Source organism: Vipera berus (genome assembly GCF_964194415.1).
Source record: "Vipera berus genome assembly, chromosome: 8".
NCBI classification, from domain to species: Eukaryota; Metazoa; Chordata; class Lepidosauria; order Squamata; family Viperidae; genus Vipera; species Vipera berus.
Genome location: NC_138211.1, coordinates 16,324,930 through 16,339,066, shown reverse-complemented (window position 1 = coordinate 16,339,066; position 14,137 = coordinate 16,324,930). Strand labels below are relative to the sequence as shown.

Here is a 14,137-nt window from a genome sequence, read left to right as displayed (position 1 = left end):
GAAGAATTTATGATTGCTACCTCTAATACAAGGACCTCAAGAGGTTCACCTAAAATAATTGAAAAGAACAAACAGATCATTGAGATGTACCAAAGCTTCTTCTTCTAAAGAACGGAATGCATCATAGAGTATGGGAATCCAAAAGGCAACGTCAACCTAGACAAGAACTGTTACATCAGTAAAGAGGAATGAAGGCTTTTTGAAGCTGAAAATTTGGCAATACATCCTTATGAATTTTGTAGAGGGGATGGAAACCCTAAGACCTCCATATGCTATTAAATTGAAACCTAGATATATTGACCACACTGCTTAGGGCTGTTGGGAGATGCCCAGCTGATTAGCAATATCTGGAAGTGTAAGGGACTATTAGTAAATATAAGGAAAAGATTCTGAAAGAAAAATGCTTATGCATAGAGTACATATACCTGTACATACATTCACCCAGTTGAATAAAATGCAAGTAGAAAAAAATATTTTGACTAAGCTAGTGAATTCCTGAGCAAAAGTTGCTGAACAGAGAGGTTAAATTCAGCATAAGATGTAGCTCTTCCCCTAACATGCTTTGCAATTTTAATTAGTCTGGAGGTATTTCAAGGGAGGAGTGCTGGCGATGGTAAGGGCAGAAGCTCCGAGAGAAAACAAGTCTGCCACTAAAGAGAGTTTCAAAGGCTCACATACCTCCTTGTTTCTAAATGAAGGGCAGGTTCTTTTGCCTTAGTCCTCTTGGAATGAAGCTGCTGTTTCTACTGTGAACTTTCTTTCCCCCCAAATTGCCAAACAGACTAATAAAAAGTAGATTTTTCTCTTTTCCGTTTCATTCATCAAAGATTTTTGCTTTGCCTTTAACAGGAGGGTGGGTAGTGCCCCTTTTTTCACCCTAGTCTTTATTGTGCCTTTATAGATTCTTATCCCAGTTGGAGACAAAGGGAGAGATTATAAGGAAAAAGGCAATTGAAATGATTCACTCTGCTCTGTGATTCATCTCAAAGTTCCCCTTCAAATGGTCTTTATAGGATAACAGGGATCATGGAGATCTTATAGTCCAGGGATAGGCAACCTCAGCTCTTTTATGACTCATGGACTTCAACTCCCAGAATTCCTGAGTCAGCATTCTGGGAGTTGAAGTCCATGAGTCATAAAAGAGCCGAGGTTGCCTACTCCTGTAGTAGTCTATTTCCCCTGCTTAAACAGGAGATCCTACACCATTCAAGGCAAAGGGTTGTCCAATTTCTTTTGAAAAACTTCACATGTTGGAGCACCCACAACTTCTGAAAGCAAGCCATTCCACTGATTAATTGTCCTCACTTTGGGTGCATATTTCTGCAGTTGACATTTGCATCAACATATAAATCCCCTGTTGCAGGAACTATATGAAGAAATAACAAAACTTCTTGAGTTCTCTACAAAGTGAGAATCTATTAAGGCACAGAGGGTTTTTTTCCCCTGTAGTGAAATCAGGGATTCCTCAGGGAAATGCATTGACATGAATTCAGTCAATGCTAGCAATATTGAAAGGATGCTGGATTGCTCCAGAAGTGCCTCTTACTCACAAAATACTGTAAAAACCAACTCTTGACATTTAGGACCCCATGCACCCGAGGCCCCAAATTTAGTTCCATTAACATGTGAGCCAGGGATTGCTCTGCTGTGACCAATTAATCACCTCCTTTGGGCTTTTGCTTTGGGGATGCCTTGAACGAACCCTTTCTGCTGTCATTTTTGGAGTGACATGCGCTAAGCCACCTGGAAAACTGCCCTCCAGTAGTATTGTTACAACTCAGAATTTTTGCAAATCTTTTAGCAAACACCTTCTCATATAAGGTCATGAATGAAGCTGAAGGACTCATTCCTTGCTTCTCATAGTCAAAGGGAGAAGAGCTCAGGTTCGCTGGAAAGCAGGAAGAGGTTACCTGTCTTTAAGTCAAATCCAGCCTTCAAAATGATCCAAGTTCTCTTGGTAATTATATGCTTAGCAGTTTTTCCATATCAAGGTAAGATGTTCTCTTTAGTTCCCTTGTTCAGAATCTTACTGCTAAAAGACTATCGCACCCAACAGATTGCTATGGTGTTGGGTTTTATTTTGGGTTTTATTTTTCAAAATTAACCAAACTTTGCTCCACTTCAGTTTCTACAGATTTAGCAAAAGAATGCTCTCAAGGATCACATTTTTTTCTAAAGTGACGTAAATGGTTTCTTGGTATTTGTTTAAATTTTGTCAAGCCACAAGCAGATCCTAAGAAAGAAAAGTTCTAAGATCTTCAGAAGAAAAGCACATTCAAGTTGGAGAGAATGTTTTCCAATGATGTGAGTTTTTTAAAAAGGATTAGACGACTGAAGAGGGCAGAGAGACAGAGTTGTTTCAAGAAAATTTCAGAAAGCAAAATGTTAAAGAAAAATAAAGTGTTTTTTATTTTAATTTTCGTTCAATAGGTCAATTAGATATCCTGTTTATTTGGCCAAAAAATAAAAGCTAATGCTATTGGTGTTACAGAGAATCTTCAAACTGTACTCAAGATAATATGACACTAACTTTTCTCAATGCAAGATTTTAAATTATCTTCAATTATTTCTTCCCTCCTTTCCTTTTACTCTGCAAAGAACCAGGGAGGTTTCCTTCTGAAAGTCTTCCCAAGTTCTCCTTCCTTCTGTGGGCTGAGATACTTTTCACATGCCAGTTGAACAGTCTGTGGCTCTTCTTCCTGTCTCCCAAGTCATTCCCACATATCATTACAAACAATGGCACTCAATTGATTACCAAACACAATTAAGGGTTAGAGGCTCACTGCAGTAGCCCTGTTTGTTTGTTTGTTTGTTTTTTTAAATAGCAAGGAAAGATGGGGAGTACCTCACCAGTAGTAATTTAGTGGGAACAATGTGGGAAAGAAGAAAGAGAGATAGAAGGGAAATTGCTACTTATTCTGTGCTCTAAGCAAGAGAGGAATAGTAGGCTTGCTTGCTAGTAGGTGGAGTTGAACTCCTCCCATATTTCTGGGAACATCAGGTACAAATGGGTAGGTAAGTAAATAGGTATGAGGAAGATGTATTCTTCTGTCTGGGGCTGCCCATCAGTCTGAGAAGACACATTTCCAGGGCCAAATGCTAGTTTCTCTCTGTGTGTGTTTCTCTGTTTCTCTCTGTCTGTCTCTGTATCAATTCTTTAGGTGTTGGCTCGCAATTTCTTCCCAAACCCTGTGGTTATTGATATTTCAGTTTATTTATTTATTTTGTTTCCACTTGCACAACCTTACCCCCTGCCTTCCATTAATCTGCTGACAAATCTTGGTCTCAGTTGTGATTGTGCATCCAAGAGTACCTGCAGGTGTCAGACTGCCACATTTACAAAATAAGTTAGGGAACAAATATCAGGTGACCATGCAATGTCCATATGGGGACCAACTCTATATTTTTCAGCTATTAGTCAAATTCAGAAATCACTACATTATTTGCATGTTGTTAGGTGCTCCAGTGATAGTTCTGATGCTGTGGGCTGTCCATAGATTCTTTTGAAAGTGAAAGAAATGAAAGTCAGCAAAACTATTAGGATGGCAGTGAAATAGCATTTCAACTGAAAAGAATTCCTAATAAGCTGCATTTGTATTCCAAGAGAAAAATCTGGATTTCTGTGTTGTGTCCCACTATAAAAAGATTCCATTTTTCACTGATAACTGAATAACACATCATGTTGTGGACATGAAAATGGTAGAATAACATCCTAAAGTAAACCAAACCTTTCTTTTCTTTTTCCTTACGAAGGGAGCTCTTTAATACTGGAATCTGGGAATGTTAATGATTATGAAGTAGTGTTTCACTAGAAAAAGATTCCATTCTTCACTGATAACTGAATAACAAATTGTGTTGTGCATGTGAAAATGGTAGAATAACTTCACAAAGTAAAGCAAAGCATCTTTTCTTTTTACTTACGAAGGGAGCTCAATAATCCTGGAATCTGGGAATGTTAATGATTATGAAATAGTGTATCCAAAAAAAGTCACTGTGTTGCCCACAGGAGCAATGGTAAGAAAAAAATCTTTGTTTCATCAACAAATTATTTCTTGTCAGCCCACAGAAATTTTCCTTTCCTGCCATCTAAAGATTATCTGGGACACGGTGGCTCAGTGGGTTAGGACGCTGAGCTTGTTGATCAGAAGGTCGGCAGTTTGGCGGGTCGAATCCCGAGTGCCACGTAACAAAGTGAGCACCAGTTACTCATCCCAGCTTCTGCCAAAGTAGCAGTTCGAAAGCACATAAAAATGCAAGTAGAAAAATAGGGACCACTACAGTGGGAAGATAAAATCGTTCCGTGCGCCTTTGGCATCTAGTCATGCCAGCCACCTGACCGCGGAGATGTCCTCAGACAAGCGCTGGCCCTTTGGCTTTGAAACGGAGATGAGCACCAGCCCCTAGAGTTGGAAACGACTAGCACGCATGTGCAGGGGAACCTTTACCTTTTACTTTAAAGGTTATCTGGATTTTGAAATATTTATTTATTTATTTATTAAACAAATTTACGTGGCCTCCCAATTCAAACAAAATTGAGGAGATTGCTGGAAATTTACAAACAGATTTTGCTAATATTAATAGGTTAGTATAACTAATAAAGGACGCAGTGGCTCAGTGGGTTAGGACGCTGAGCTTGTCGATCAGAAGGTTGGCAGTTTGGCGGGTTGAATCCCGAGTGCTGCGTAACAGAGTGAGCGCCTGTTACTCGTCCCAGCTTCTGCCAAAGTAGCAGTTCGAAAGCACGTAAAAATGCAAGTAGAAAAATAGGGACCATTACGGTGGGAAGGTAACAGCATTCTGTGCGCCTTTGGCATCCAGTCATGCTGGCCACATGACCACGGAGACGTCCTCGGACAAGCGCTAGCTCTTCGGCTTTGAAACGGAGATGAGCACCGGTCCCTAGAGTCGGAAACGACTAGCACACATGTGCAGGGGAACCTTTACCTTTACCTTTATAACTGATAAAGTGTAGGGAGACACCCAGCCTTACAGTGAGGAGGGATCAAGCAGGGAATTAGCTTTGAGTCATTACATAGCTGCAACAGATCCAGGAGTGACATCCCCCTCCCCCAGGAAATTCCATTAAAGTTTATCTATCTGTTCTGAAGAGAAGGGAAGCAGTCTAGGGAGATTCCTCTATTATAGGCAAAATCCAGTAAATTACTTAATTTAAAGTACTTAATTCTTACACAGGGAGATGCCATTATCTGTTGCAATAACAAACAATTTGTGCATTTGCTACCATGAACTCATAAGAGGGAACATATTGCAGAAATGTCCCTCTTCAAAACAGACCAATTAAAAAAGAAAATTCTATGCCATCATTCAATATGTTTTGGTTTTCAGAATTCTGGAAATCCATGCTGTGATCCTGTAACATGTAAACCAAGACGAGGGGAACATTGTGTATCTGGACCGTGTTGTCGTAACTGCAAAGTAAGCCTTGTTTATTATTAACACCAGGAGAAATTTTACCCTGCTCCATACTAGCCATATAGAAATATAATATTTCTTGGCTGTTTACTATGATCAAAACGTTTCAACCCTATTTCCTATCCTTTCTTCCAGTTTATTTGACCCTTATGAACATATGCATAGGGAAGATAATTTAACAAAATTTCACCCTTCTTTCAATTTCAAATGCACTCTTTCAGCATGTTAAATCATGTCTGTGAAAATAATATGTTTGTTGTTTGACTGAATTTACATGGAAACTAAGTTTAAACAAGGGTGAGCAATGTTTGAGATCGGTGCCCTAACTCAGCTTCCTGATTTTCTGGAAGGTTCTAAGAGGTCCCTGGTAATGCTGTGACATTTTTTTTCTCTGAGCCTTTTAAGATGAAAATCAGTGCACCAGACTTCTGGAAGTAAAATTGCCTTTTTTCCCCATTAAGTTCTCTTCCTGCTCTCTAAAGCTCTAAATTCAGGTGTTTTGGTGGCACATTCTAGAGTAGGGGTGTTAACTCAATTTCATTGAGGGCTGCATCAACATTGCGGTTGCTCTCGGGGGGGCGGCTGGGTGTGGCCAGGGTGGGCGTGGCCTACTGGGTGGGCATGGCTGGAGTGCCTATGGCCTACTGGGTGTGTGTGGCCAGTTCTACATCATTTGTGTCAAGGGTGCCTATGGGGGCCTGGGCAGGAGTGGAACAGATCTGAGGGTCTCTGGCAGAAGGAGATGGGACCAGGAAAGTGGAGGAGCCTCACTGTTCCTCTCAGGCCATGGTGAGGGGGGGGGGCTGGACGGTGGCACAGAGATCAAATGCCTAGCCTAGCTCTCAAGCACCCACGGCACTAAGCCCAGCCCCAGTTCCCCAAGCGGGTGCCCAGCTGCATTTACCTCCTCCTCCTCCTCAAGGCTGCTGCTGCTGTGCTTGCTTTCCTTAGCCAGGTTGCTCGTGATGGGTACGAGGGCAAAATCAAGAGGGAGGCCCATTCCCTCTCCATGTGATGAGACCTGGCTTTGTATCCAAAGCTTCCTTAGCAATAGGGAGACCCCCCAGCATAGGTCAGGAGGATGGGGCAAGGGGATGGTGAAAGGGCAGCAGGGTAGGACTAAGGTAGGACTTCCCTCAGACCTTCCCTCTGCTTCCTTCCTTCCAAAGAACAGAGTGGTGGGAAAATATTTGAGATGACGGAGGGAGAAAAACAGGCAAGAAACACAGCTGGGGAAGTGTCATCCTTCATGAGGAATGAAGAAATGCACCTTTGCCTGGAAATAGCCAGCACATGGCCCTCGCCTATTTCACATATCCAGCTTGGTGGGCTCTATGGGAGGGGATGCCATGAGCAGCACAAGAGTCGATGTTACCTGTGCAATGCTGCCCAGCCCCTAGCCTGCCCGGTTTTGGCAGGTAGAGGGGTGCTCTACTCACAGTGCTGAGAGGCTGAACTGGGTGGCATGAATCTGAAGAGAAGCACAATGCTGCCCAACCCGTAGCCTGCCAAAGTAGGCAGGGCCATGTGCTGGCCGCTTCCAAGCGATGGTGCATTTCTTCATTCCTCACAAAGGGTGATACCTCCCCAGCATGCGCCGAGGGGGCAGTGCCAACACAGCACGGGCCGATCCCTTGCTGTTTCCAGATGGCCTTGTGGAGCTAAGACTGAATGTATTTCAGCATACATGACAACCACAAAATTGTACATTGGCTCCTGGCCAGCCTGGGCCAGGGCCAAGACAGCAGGGGCTGTTCCCTTACTGTTTCCAGGATGGCTTCGCGGGCCACATGAAACCACTTCGCGGGCTGCATCCGGCCCCCGGGCCTTGTGTTTGACGTCTGTTCTAGAGGTTCTGCAGGACCATAAAAAGAGAGGTGCAAGTTCCTCATTCCTTCTTTCTATGTCAGATCACAGTTGACTCTGTAATGATCTTTTTGAGAAAAGCAGCCCAAAACATTTTCTTAGTACCATATTTCCATCACAAGGCTAGATTCACAGCAAGAGAAGGGAGCCATGTGTTTTTCAGCACATGACAGAAAATTCTACTAATGCTTCTTCCCATGTAAAGAAATTAAAATATATCATGAGAAGTTCAGCAATTCACTTTTTGCCGCTTTTTCATGGCAGCCCAAATGATTTTCACTTTATGGTCAGCCAACATGTAGAACTTGTATTTAAGGAATTGAGCCTTTCATTGCAATCATTTCCCCATAGCAAAGAAGACAGACTGGGACTTCTAGGCACCACACACAGTTGTTACAGGGCAGGGATGCCTTGGTTGGTGATCCTCAAGACAGATGAAGAGGAGGTTTTGAAATGTGTTGTGAATCTTGGTTTGACTCTTTGATCTCTGCTGCTGATGAATGATAGCTGGAGTATTTTTGATTCTCACCCACAGTTTCTGAACGCAGGAACAATATGCAACAGAGCAAGGGGTGATGACATGAATGATTACTGCAGTGGCATATCTTCTGACTGTCCCAGAAATCCCTACAAAGACTAAGCAACAGAGGAGATGGAATGGTGAGTAAAAGATTACCTCTAATCTGTGTGCTCTAAAGTCTGATTCCAAGGGGTGATCACTAAAACAAAACAAAAAAATGCAATCGATCAATGTTGAAAGCTGTGAATCTACATAGAAGAAAAAGTATCCATCTAGCCTTCTTTTGGTTATTGTTATTTTGATTTTTCTTCAAACAACAACCACAACAAATGCGGTCAATGTCCGGGGCTGTTCCTTCCTTGCAAGAACAAAATGCTTGGCCTTCTCAGAGCCTTGTGCTTAGGTGGAAGAGAGAAATGAGAAAATCAGTGCAGAGCTGGTTGTGACCTAACAAAGAAGCAATCCCAAAGCTTACCTGAAAGGATCAGGAATCACTTCCCCTTGATTTTTATACAATAATGAACCTGAAAGACGTTTGGGTTAGTTTGGAAAGTGCTGTCTTACTCTATTGATAATCTCTTGCTTTGACTTTCAGGTCTGCAACAACAAAAGGCAGTGTGTTGATGTGAATGCAGCCTACTAATCAACCACTGGCTTCTCTCAGATTTGATTTTGGAGATCCTCCTTCCAGAAGGTTCAGCTTCCCTCTAGTCCAAGGAGATCCATTTGCCTGCATCCTACTAGTAAATCACCCTTAAATTCCAGATGTCATCTAAATTCTGCAATATTTCTTCACTATATTTAATTTGTTTACATTTTGCTGTAATCAAACCTTTTTCCCACCACAAAAATTTAATTTAATTTAATTAAAAAATCGAAGGACATGTACAACACCAAGGACATATTGGCTGTCCAGAAAAATAAACGGCCATTTTACCGTTTGCCAATTGCAAAGCACATTTAATGCAACAAGTTCTGCCTTTTGAGCTGGTGGTTTCGAAGCCAATGCTTCCTCTCTCAAAGTTTCACGTGGCTTTCCAAGATGTAGCTGCTTCCATCAATAAACTAACTATTCTCATCCTGCATTTTGTAAAGGCTCATTTTAAAAATATGTTTTGCTGGAGTAAACCGCCTCAAGAACTTGCATGCAATCCTGAAGTAAACAATCAGGTGAATTTTCTACTGGCATTAAAGGAACCTATTCACAGGTATCCAGAAAATTCAAAAGATAGTATTTTGTCTCAGAAAGAGCCTAACAAAAATGGTGGGGAGATCTAACTGCTGAATATATCTAAGATTGCAGGATTCAATCTGGGTCAGTCATCAGGACCAGAAGTTTTGTCTTCCAAGCTTCCAGTCTCATGCTGGAGCCCATCCTCAGAGCCCGTCTTCGTGTCCAACATGAGTCCAAAATGTCAGGAAACAAAAACTGGTCCTGGTGACTGACCCAGATTAGATCCTACATCATTATCCTGGGACATATATGTTCTCCTTACATGGAACAAAAAGAGCCCACCCTGGCTGGATGCTGAAATATTGAAAAAACCAGTAGGTTCTCCTTGTCTTACATAACGAGTCTACAAATAGTTATACGCTTTCCCAACCTTATTTGACAAAACCACTATATTAAACAAACAAATATTCCAGATGAGAGAATCCATCTATTGTTGCATTCAACAGATAGAAAGTCCACCAACAGCTTCCAGACTCTTATAAACCTTCTAGTACATTGTCTGATCAAAGCAGTTGGTTTTGCCATCTCTGCTAGTTTAGACAAGTTCAAAATCCATTCTTCCACAGTCAGCACAGGGCTTAGCAATTACAATCCTCACAGGAGTCACCATATAAAGTGATAACATCCCAAATTGAGAGTGAGGACCAAACTGGAGGGATGTGGCTGCTGTGGCTGCTCCATCACTGGAGCTTTTCAAGGCATTTGTTTGTCCAGAATGGTATAAGGTCTCCTGCCTTGGCCAGAGGGTTGGACTAGAAGACTAGTAAAGACTGCTAGTAAAATTCTCTGGATTCAAAAAGGCGGAAATTCCCTGATTGCAGATTTCCAATTCTCAACTGCACCTTTAAACACATTCTAGATATTTGTTTTCTATCTGCACATAGACATGCTGGCCACTCAAGTTCTTCAGCTGTGAATCAGAGATGAACAGCGCCCACTAGAGTCGGACACAACTGGCAGTGGAAGATTAACATTTTTTAATGCATCAGTAACATTCTTTGATAGTTCTTCATCTCACATTTGGCCAGAGGATTTTGGGAACAATACAACTAAATGAAGCTCACTAATTATGTGGATTTTCCCAATGTTAAGAGAGTAAACTTTGCATTTCTTTTGCCAACTGTACTTTTGCACACATTTTTTCTGATGACAGGCAGGATAATATCAAAGAAAATAGGAAGGAGTGGCATTTCCAGGATCTATTATCCTTTGAAATCAGAAAGAGTAATGGTATGTGGGACTACAAAGATTCCCACCGACAACAATAAGGAAAGCCGCTTGTATATAAATAGAAAGAAAATCCCATTCACTTCCACCATTGATGATATTACCTAGTTTGGTAATGAAATGTCTGCAAGACAAAAGGACCCCAAAGTATTCATGAGCTTAAAAAACAGGAGTAGTATCAGCACTGTAATACAATTGCTTTACAGTAGCAAAGCCTACTTCCTAAAAAAAACACCTTAATAACACTAATAATAACTGATTGCCAAAAGTTAAGCATAATCATTCTTTGACAGTTGTTTTGCCTTGTGTCTTGCCAGCATCTGATTGAAAGTGTCAGACAAAATGAGATTAAAGAAGATTAAAAGGAGATCAGGGGAATGTAGAAAGGAACCATTTTATTCTCTGATTTATTTTTCTGTTTTTCTCTGCTTGTTTTGATTTTATCTTCCAAAGCTCTAAAGGATCACATGGGGCTTATGCAACTTTAGAATTAGTGGCAGTCAAGGATGCACACATTTGACCTGCCGATATGAAAGAGAGGGGGCTTTGTGGCCACCATCTTGACACTTTTTAAATTAACCCTCCCTGCAGATGCCCATAGCTGCAGTCAAAACTCATGAAAATCACTGGATATTGTTAGTGGTTGTTCTAATTGGGGGAGAGATTCATTAGCAAAATGAATAACAAATGGAGTCATAAAGAGCCAATTTGGTGTAGTGGTTAAGATGCAGGTCTAGAAATCAGGAGACTTTGAGCCTTTCTTAGGGATGAAAGACACCTGGGTAACTTTGGGCTTCTTTCTTAGCCCAACTGATCTCGTAGGGTTCTTGTTGGGGAAAATAGGACTAGGAAAGAATATTAGGCATGTGCACTATCTTGACTTATTTATAAAAAAATAAATAAATACGGAGAGAAAATATAAATAAAAACCAGAAATCAAGAACAAAACATTTAGCCATATAGATATAGGAGAAGAACAGACATGTCAATTTTCATGCCAATTCAGCACTGGCCATTAGTTGACTAGATTATTGTCTATACTGGCAAGAGTAAAGCCTTGAATTCAATGGCTTTGTTTAATTAATTGTGCTGCATTGTCTTGAATCCCAACATGACATGGTCACTCTCTGCCAAAGTTCCTCAGCTTCAATCCTCTCTATTATTCCATCTCTGTTAGTAAGAATTAAGTCCAGTGTAGCTGACCAGCTCATCAGCTATTAATTCCTTTCTGAATTAATAGAAGCCACCCTGGGTTTGTCAAAATCGATCATTCCTTATTTCATTTTCTGACAAAATGACTAAATCAGTGGATAAGGGAAAAATTGTGGACATAGTTTTATTAGATGTCAATATGGCATTTGACAAAGTAGACCACAACCTTCCTCTTAGTAAGACTGAACAATGTGGGATAATCAGTACCACCACCTGATGGATTCACAATTGACTGACCAACAACACTCAGCAGGTAGTTCTCAATAGAACTCCATCTACATGGCAGGAAATATGCAGTGAAATATCCCAAAGTTCTGTTTTAAGCTCAGTACTCTTCCACATCTTCATAATATAGATCAGGGCTTTTCAACTTTTTCACCAATTGTACCACTTTTAGGATATGGCAATATTCAAGTACCACCAATCACCTAGCAAGGTATCAAAAACTCAATGACCAAAAAAACACCCCAGGAAAAAGTGATAAAAGTGATAAAAGTACAGGTCGTCCTTCACTTACCACAGTTTGCTTAGTGATTGTTTGAAGTTACAAGGGCACTGAAAAATGTGACTTATGGGACTTCTGGTCCTGTGCACAGCATAGAAGTTGAGGGGTTCAGGACTCCGTGCCCTCCAGCTGAGTTTCTTCCTGTTTGGTGACCCTAAATGGGCCTGAAGCTGCCCCAGAGAGATGGCAATGAAGGAAGGAAGTCCCAGGGATCATGGAGAGATGGCAGTCAACCTGATCAGTCCAGGAAAACCCTTCCAGAAACCAACAGAATAAAGGCTAGCCTAACTTTAAAGTCTAGAGAGCAACCAAAGTCAAAAGCACTATTTTAAGTGGTTTGTAAACAGTGTGCTTGAATCTGGGTAAGAATATCGATTTTCTCTATCTTACCTGAAGGGGAGAAATACCCAAGAAGCAAAAAAAAACCCTCTGGAAGTGAAGGAGCATGTTTTTACCCCACCCTTTTGCTAACAGAAGCAGCGAATTGAACCTTTTATGGAGGACTGAAATGTGAAAAATGAACCAGTGCTGACACCTACTGGTGGATGAGGATTATAACAGCTATGGCTTTGATGTAGGACAGACATGTCAAACTCCAATGTCAGGTGAAGTTGTGCGATGACGTTGAGCTTTTTCCCCATTGCCGGCAATGGGGTGGGCGCGGTTTTGTTGCGACATGTCCGGCCCTTGGGCCGGCAGTTTGACACCCCTGATGTAAGACTTGGCAAAATCTGGGGAAAAAACTAATCGCTACTTGTGACCTTCAAAGCTTTAACAATAGAGAACAGCTGGGATAAAAAAGAAAATAATTTGGTCTGTAGATAAAATGAGACTTACAAATTCTAGGGAACAAAAAAAAAAGACTTTTCTGGCTTATAAGTATTTATGTAACTCTGACTTCAAAACTAAAAATCTGGATTCTTGGCCATCATGGAAAATCAGAGTTATAGGAAGTACTTATCAAGAAAAAATAAGTATTTTTTTCAAGAGGAGACATATGATATGTTGCAACTAATTCAAACAACAATGATTTCAAATCACAAAGAAATTCAAAATAACTTTGAAAAATTAAATCAACTCATCTCCAATTCAATTTTATACCAACCCCCAGGAAAATATAACAGAGAAGGAACAGATAAAACAGACAACTGAACATAAATTCAAGGATAAAATGGAATTCTACAAAACAAAGAAGTATGATTTAAGCCAAGTGGAAACAAATTTACAAGACATACTGGATTTGGAAAAAAACCAACTTATATATCAACACCAGGGCTTTTTTTCTCATAGAATGCTGAGAACGGCGTTCCGGAACCTTTTTTTTTTTTTTTTTTTTTTTGCAAAAAAATAAAAAGCTCTGTCTGAAAGCCTATTGCAGGGCTAGGCAATCTTGGCCCTTTTTTATGACTCATGGACTTCAACTCCCAGAAATCTTGAGCCAGCCATGCTGAGGGGAAAGGGAAAGGTTTTCAAGCTGAGCCATGCTGGCTCAGGAATTCTGGGAGTTGAAGTCCTTGAGTCATAAAAGAGCCTGCCCTACAGGAGGACATTAAAGTTATTTACAGGGTTACTTCTTTGGGAACTAAACTTTTAGAATCTAAAACAGCTAATTAGGAAAAGCCAACAGGAAAGAACCTCACGTTTTTCATCTGCTTCTGTCTTTTGGAAGGTAAAATTAGATAACAAAATAATTATTTCCTCTGTTAACATCTCTGCAATGAAATCAAACAATTTTCTCAATGTAATACGTCTAATTTAGCTGATGCTAGAAAAAAATAGTATCTTTTGTACAGACTCTTGAAAACTATTTTGAATCTAACCTTCTATTACAACTACTTTAAATTAAACAATTCTTAAGAATCAAATGTTCTTAATTTGGACTTTACTTTTACTGTTTGGACTGTTGTGTGTTTTGAAAAATAGATTATTTAGAATCTAGTTATGTTGCACTTCAGTCTTTAAATAATTAATCTAGTATATACATAACAATATATGATGTTTTCCATGGTGAGGTTAACATCAATAACAACATTTAATAAAACATTTATTATAGTGTAGTTGTAGAATTTGACTTTAAAAGGGAGGAGCCCCTCAAGAACTATAGTGCTTTCTTTTTCTTTCTTCTTTTTACTTTATTTTT

General features: G+C 40.3%; 1 protein-coding gene and 1 long non-coding RNA gene across 3 annotated transcripts in view; one reads left to right on the top strand and one right to left on the bottom strand.

Moving 5' to 3' along the window:
- The first annotated feature begins 1,810 nt into the window (after positions 1–1,810).
- LOC308671404 (disintegrin lebein-1-alpha) lies at positions 1,811–8,902 on the top strand. Of its 2 annotated transcripts, none has more exons than XR_014027194.1 (5): positions 1,811–1,991; positions 3,926–4,014; positions 5,347–5,436; positions 7,848–7,959; positions 8,415–8,902. XR_014027194.1 is itself a non-coding variant. In XM_081333567.1 (5 exons), the coding sequence occupies exons 1-4, from the start codon at positions 1,829–1,831 to the stop codon at positions 7,937–7,939; spliced, it is 447 nt and encodes a 148-aa protein (XP_081189693.1). In that variant the 5' UTR covers positions 1,811–1,828; the 3' UTR covers positions 7,940–7,959; positions 8,415–8,902. The 2 variants fall into 2 exon arrangements, 1 of the variants encoding a protein (XP_081189693.1); XM_081333567.1 differs by having other exon boundaries at positions 7,835–7,959.
- A 64-nt stretch (positions 8,903–8,966) lies between these two features.
- The window catches only part of LOC308671405, a 35,172-nt gene continuing 30,001 nt past the window's right edge, over positions 8,967–14,137 (bottom strand). Inside the window, exon 3 of the long non-coding RNA XR_014027195.1 lies at positions 8,967–9,093. This is a non-coding gene — a long non-coding RNA (uncharacterized lncRNA). The remainder of the gene's footprint in view (positions 9,094–14,137) is intronic.

Excerpts from the sequence above, each read along its gene's own strand:
- LOC308671404 (XM_081333567.1), top strand. The coding sequence starts at position 1,829 with ATGAAGCTGAAGGACTCATTCCTTGCTTCTCATAGTCAAAGGGAGAAG. Across the intron at positions 1,992-3,925 it reads AGCAGTTTTTCCATATCAAG|GGAGCTCAATAATCCTGGAA; the intron begins GTAAGATGTTCT and ends TTACTTACGAAG. Across the intron at positions 5,437-7,834 it reads CGTGTTGTCGTAACTGCAAA|TTTCTGAACGCAGGAACAAT; the intron begins GTAAGCCTTGTT and ends TCTCACCCACAG.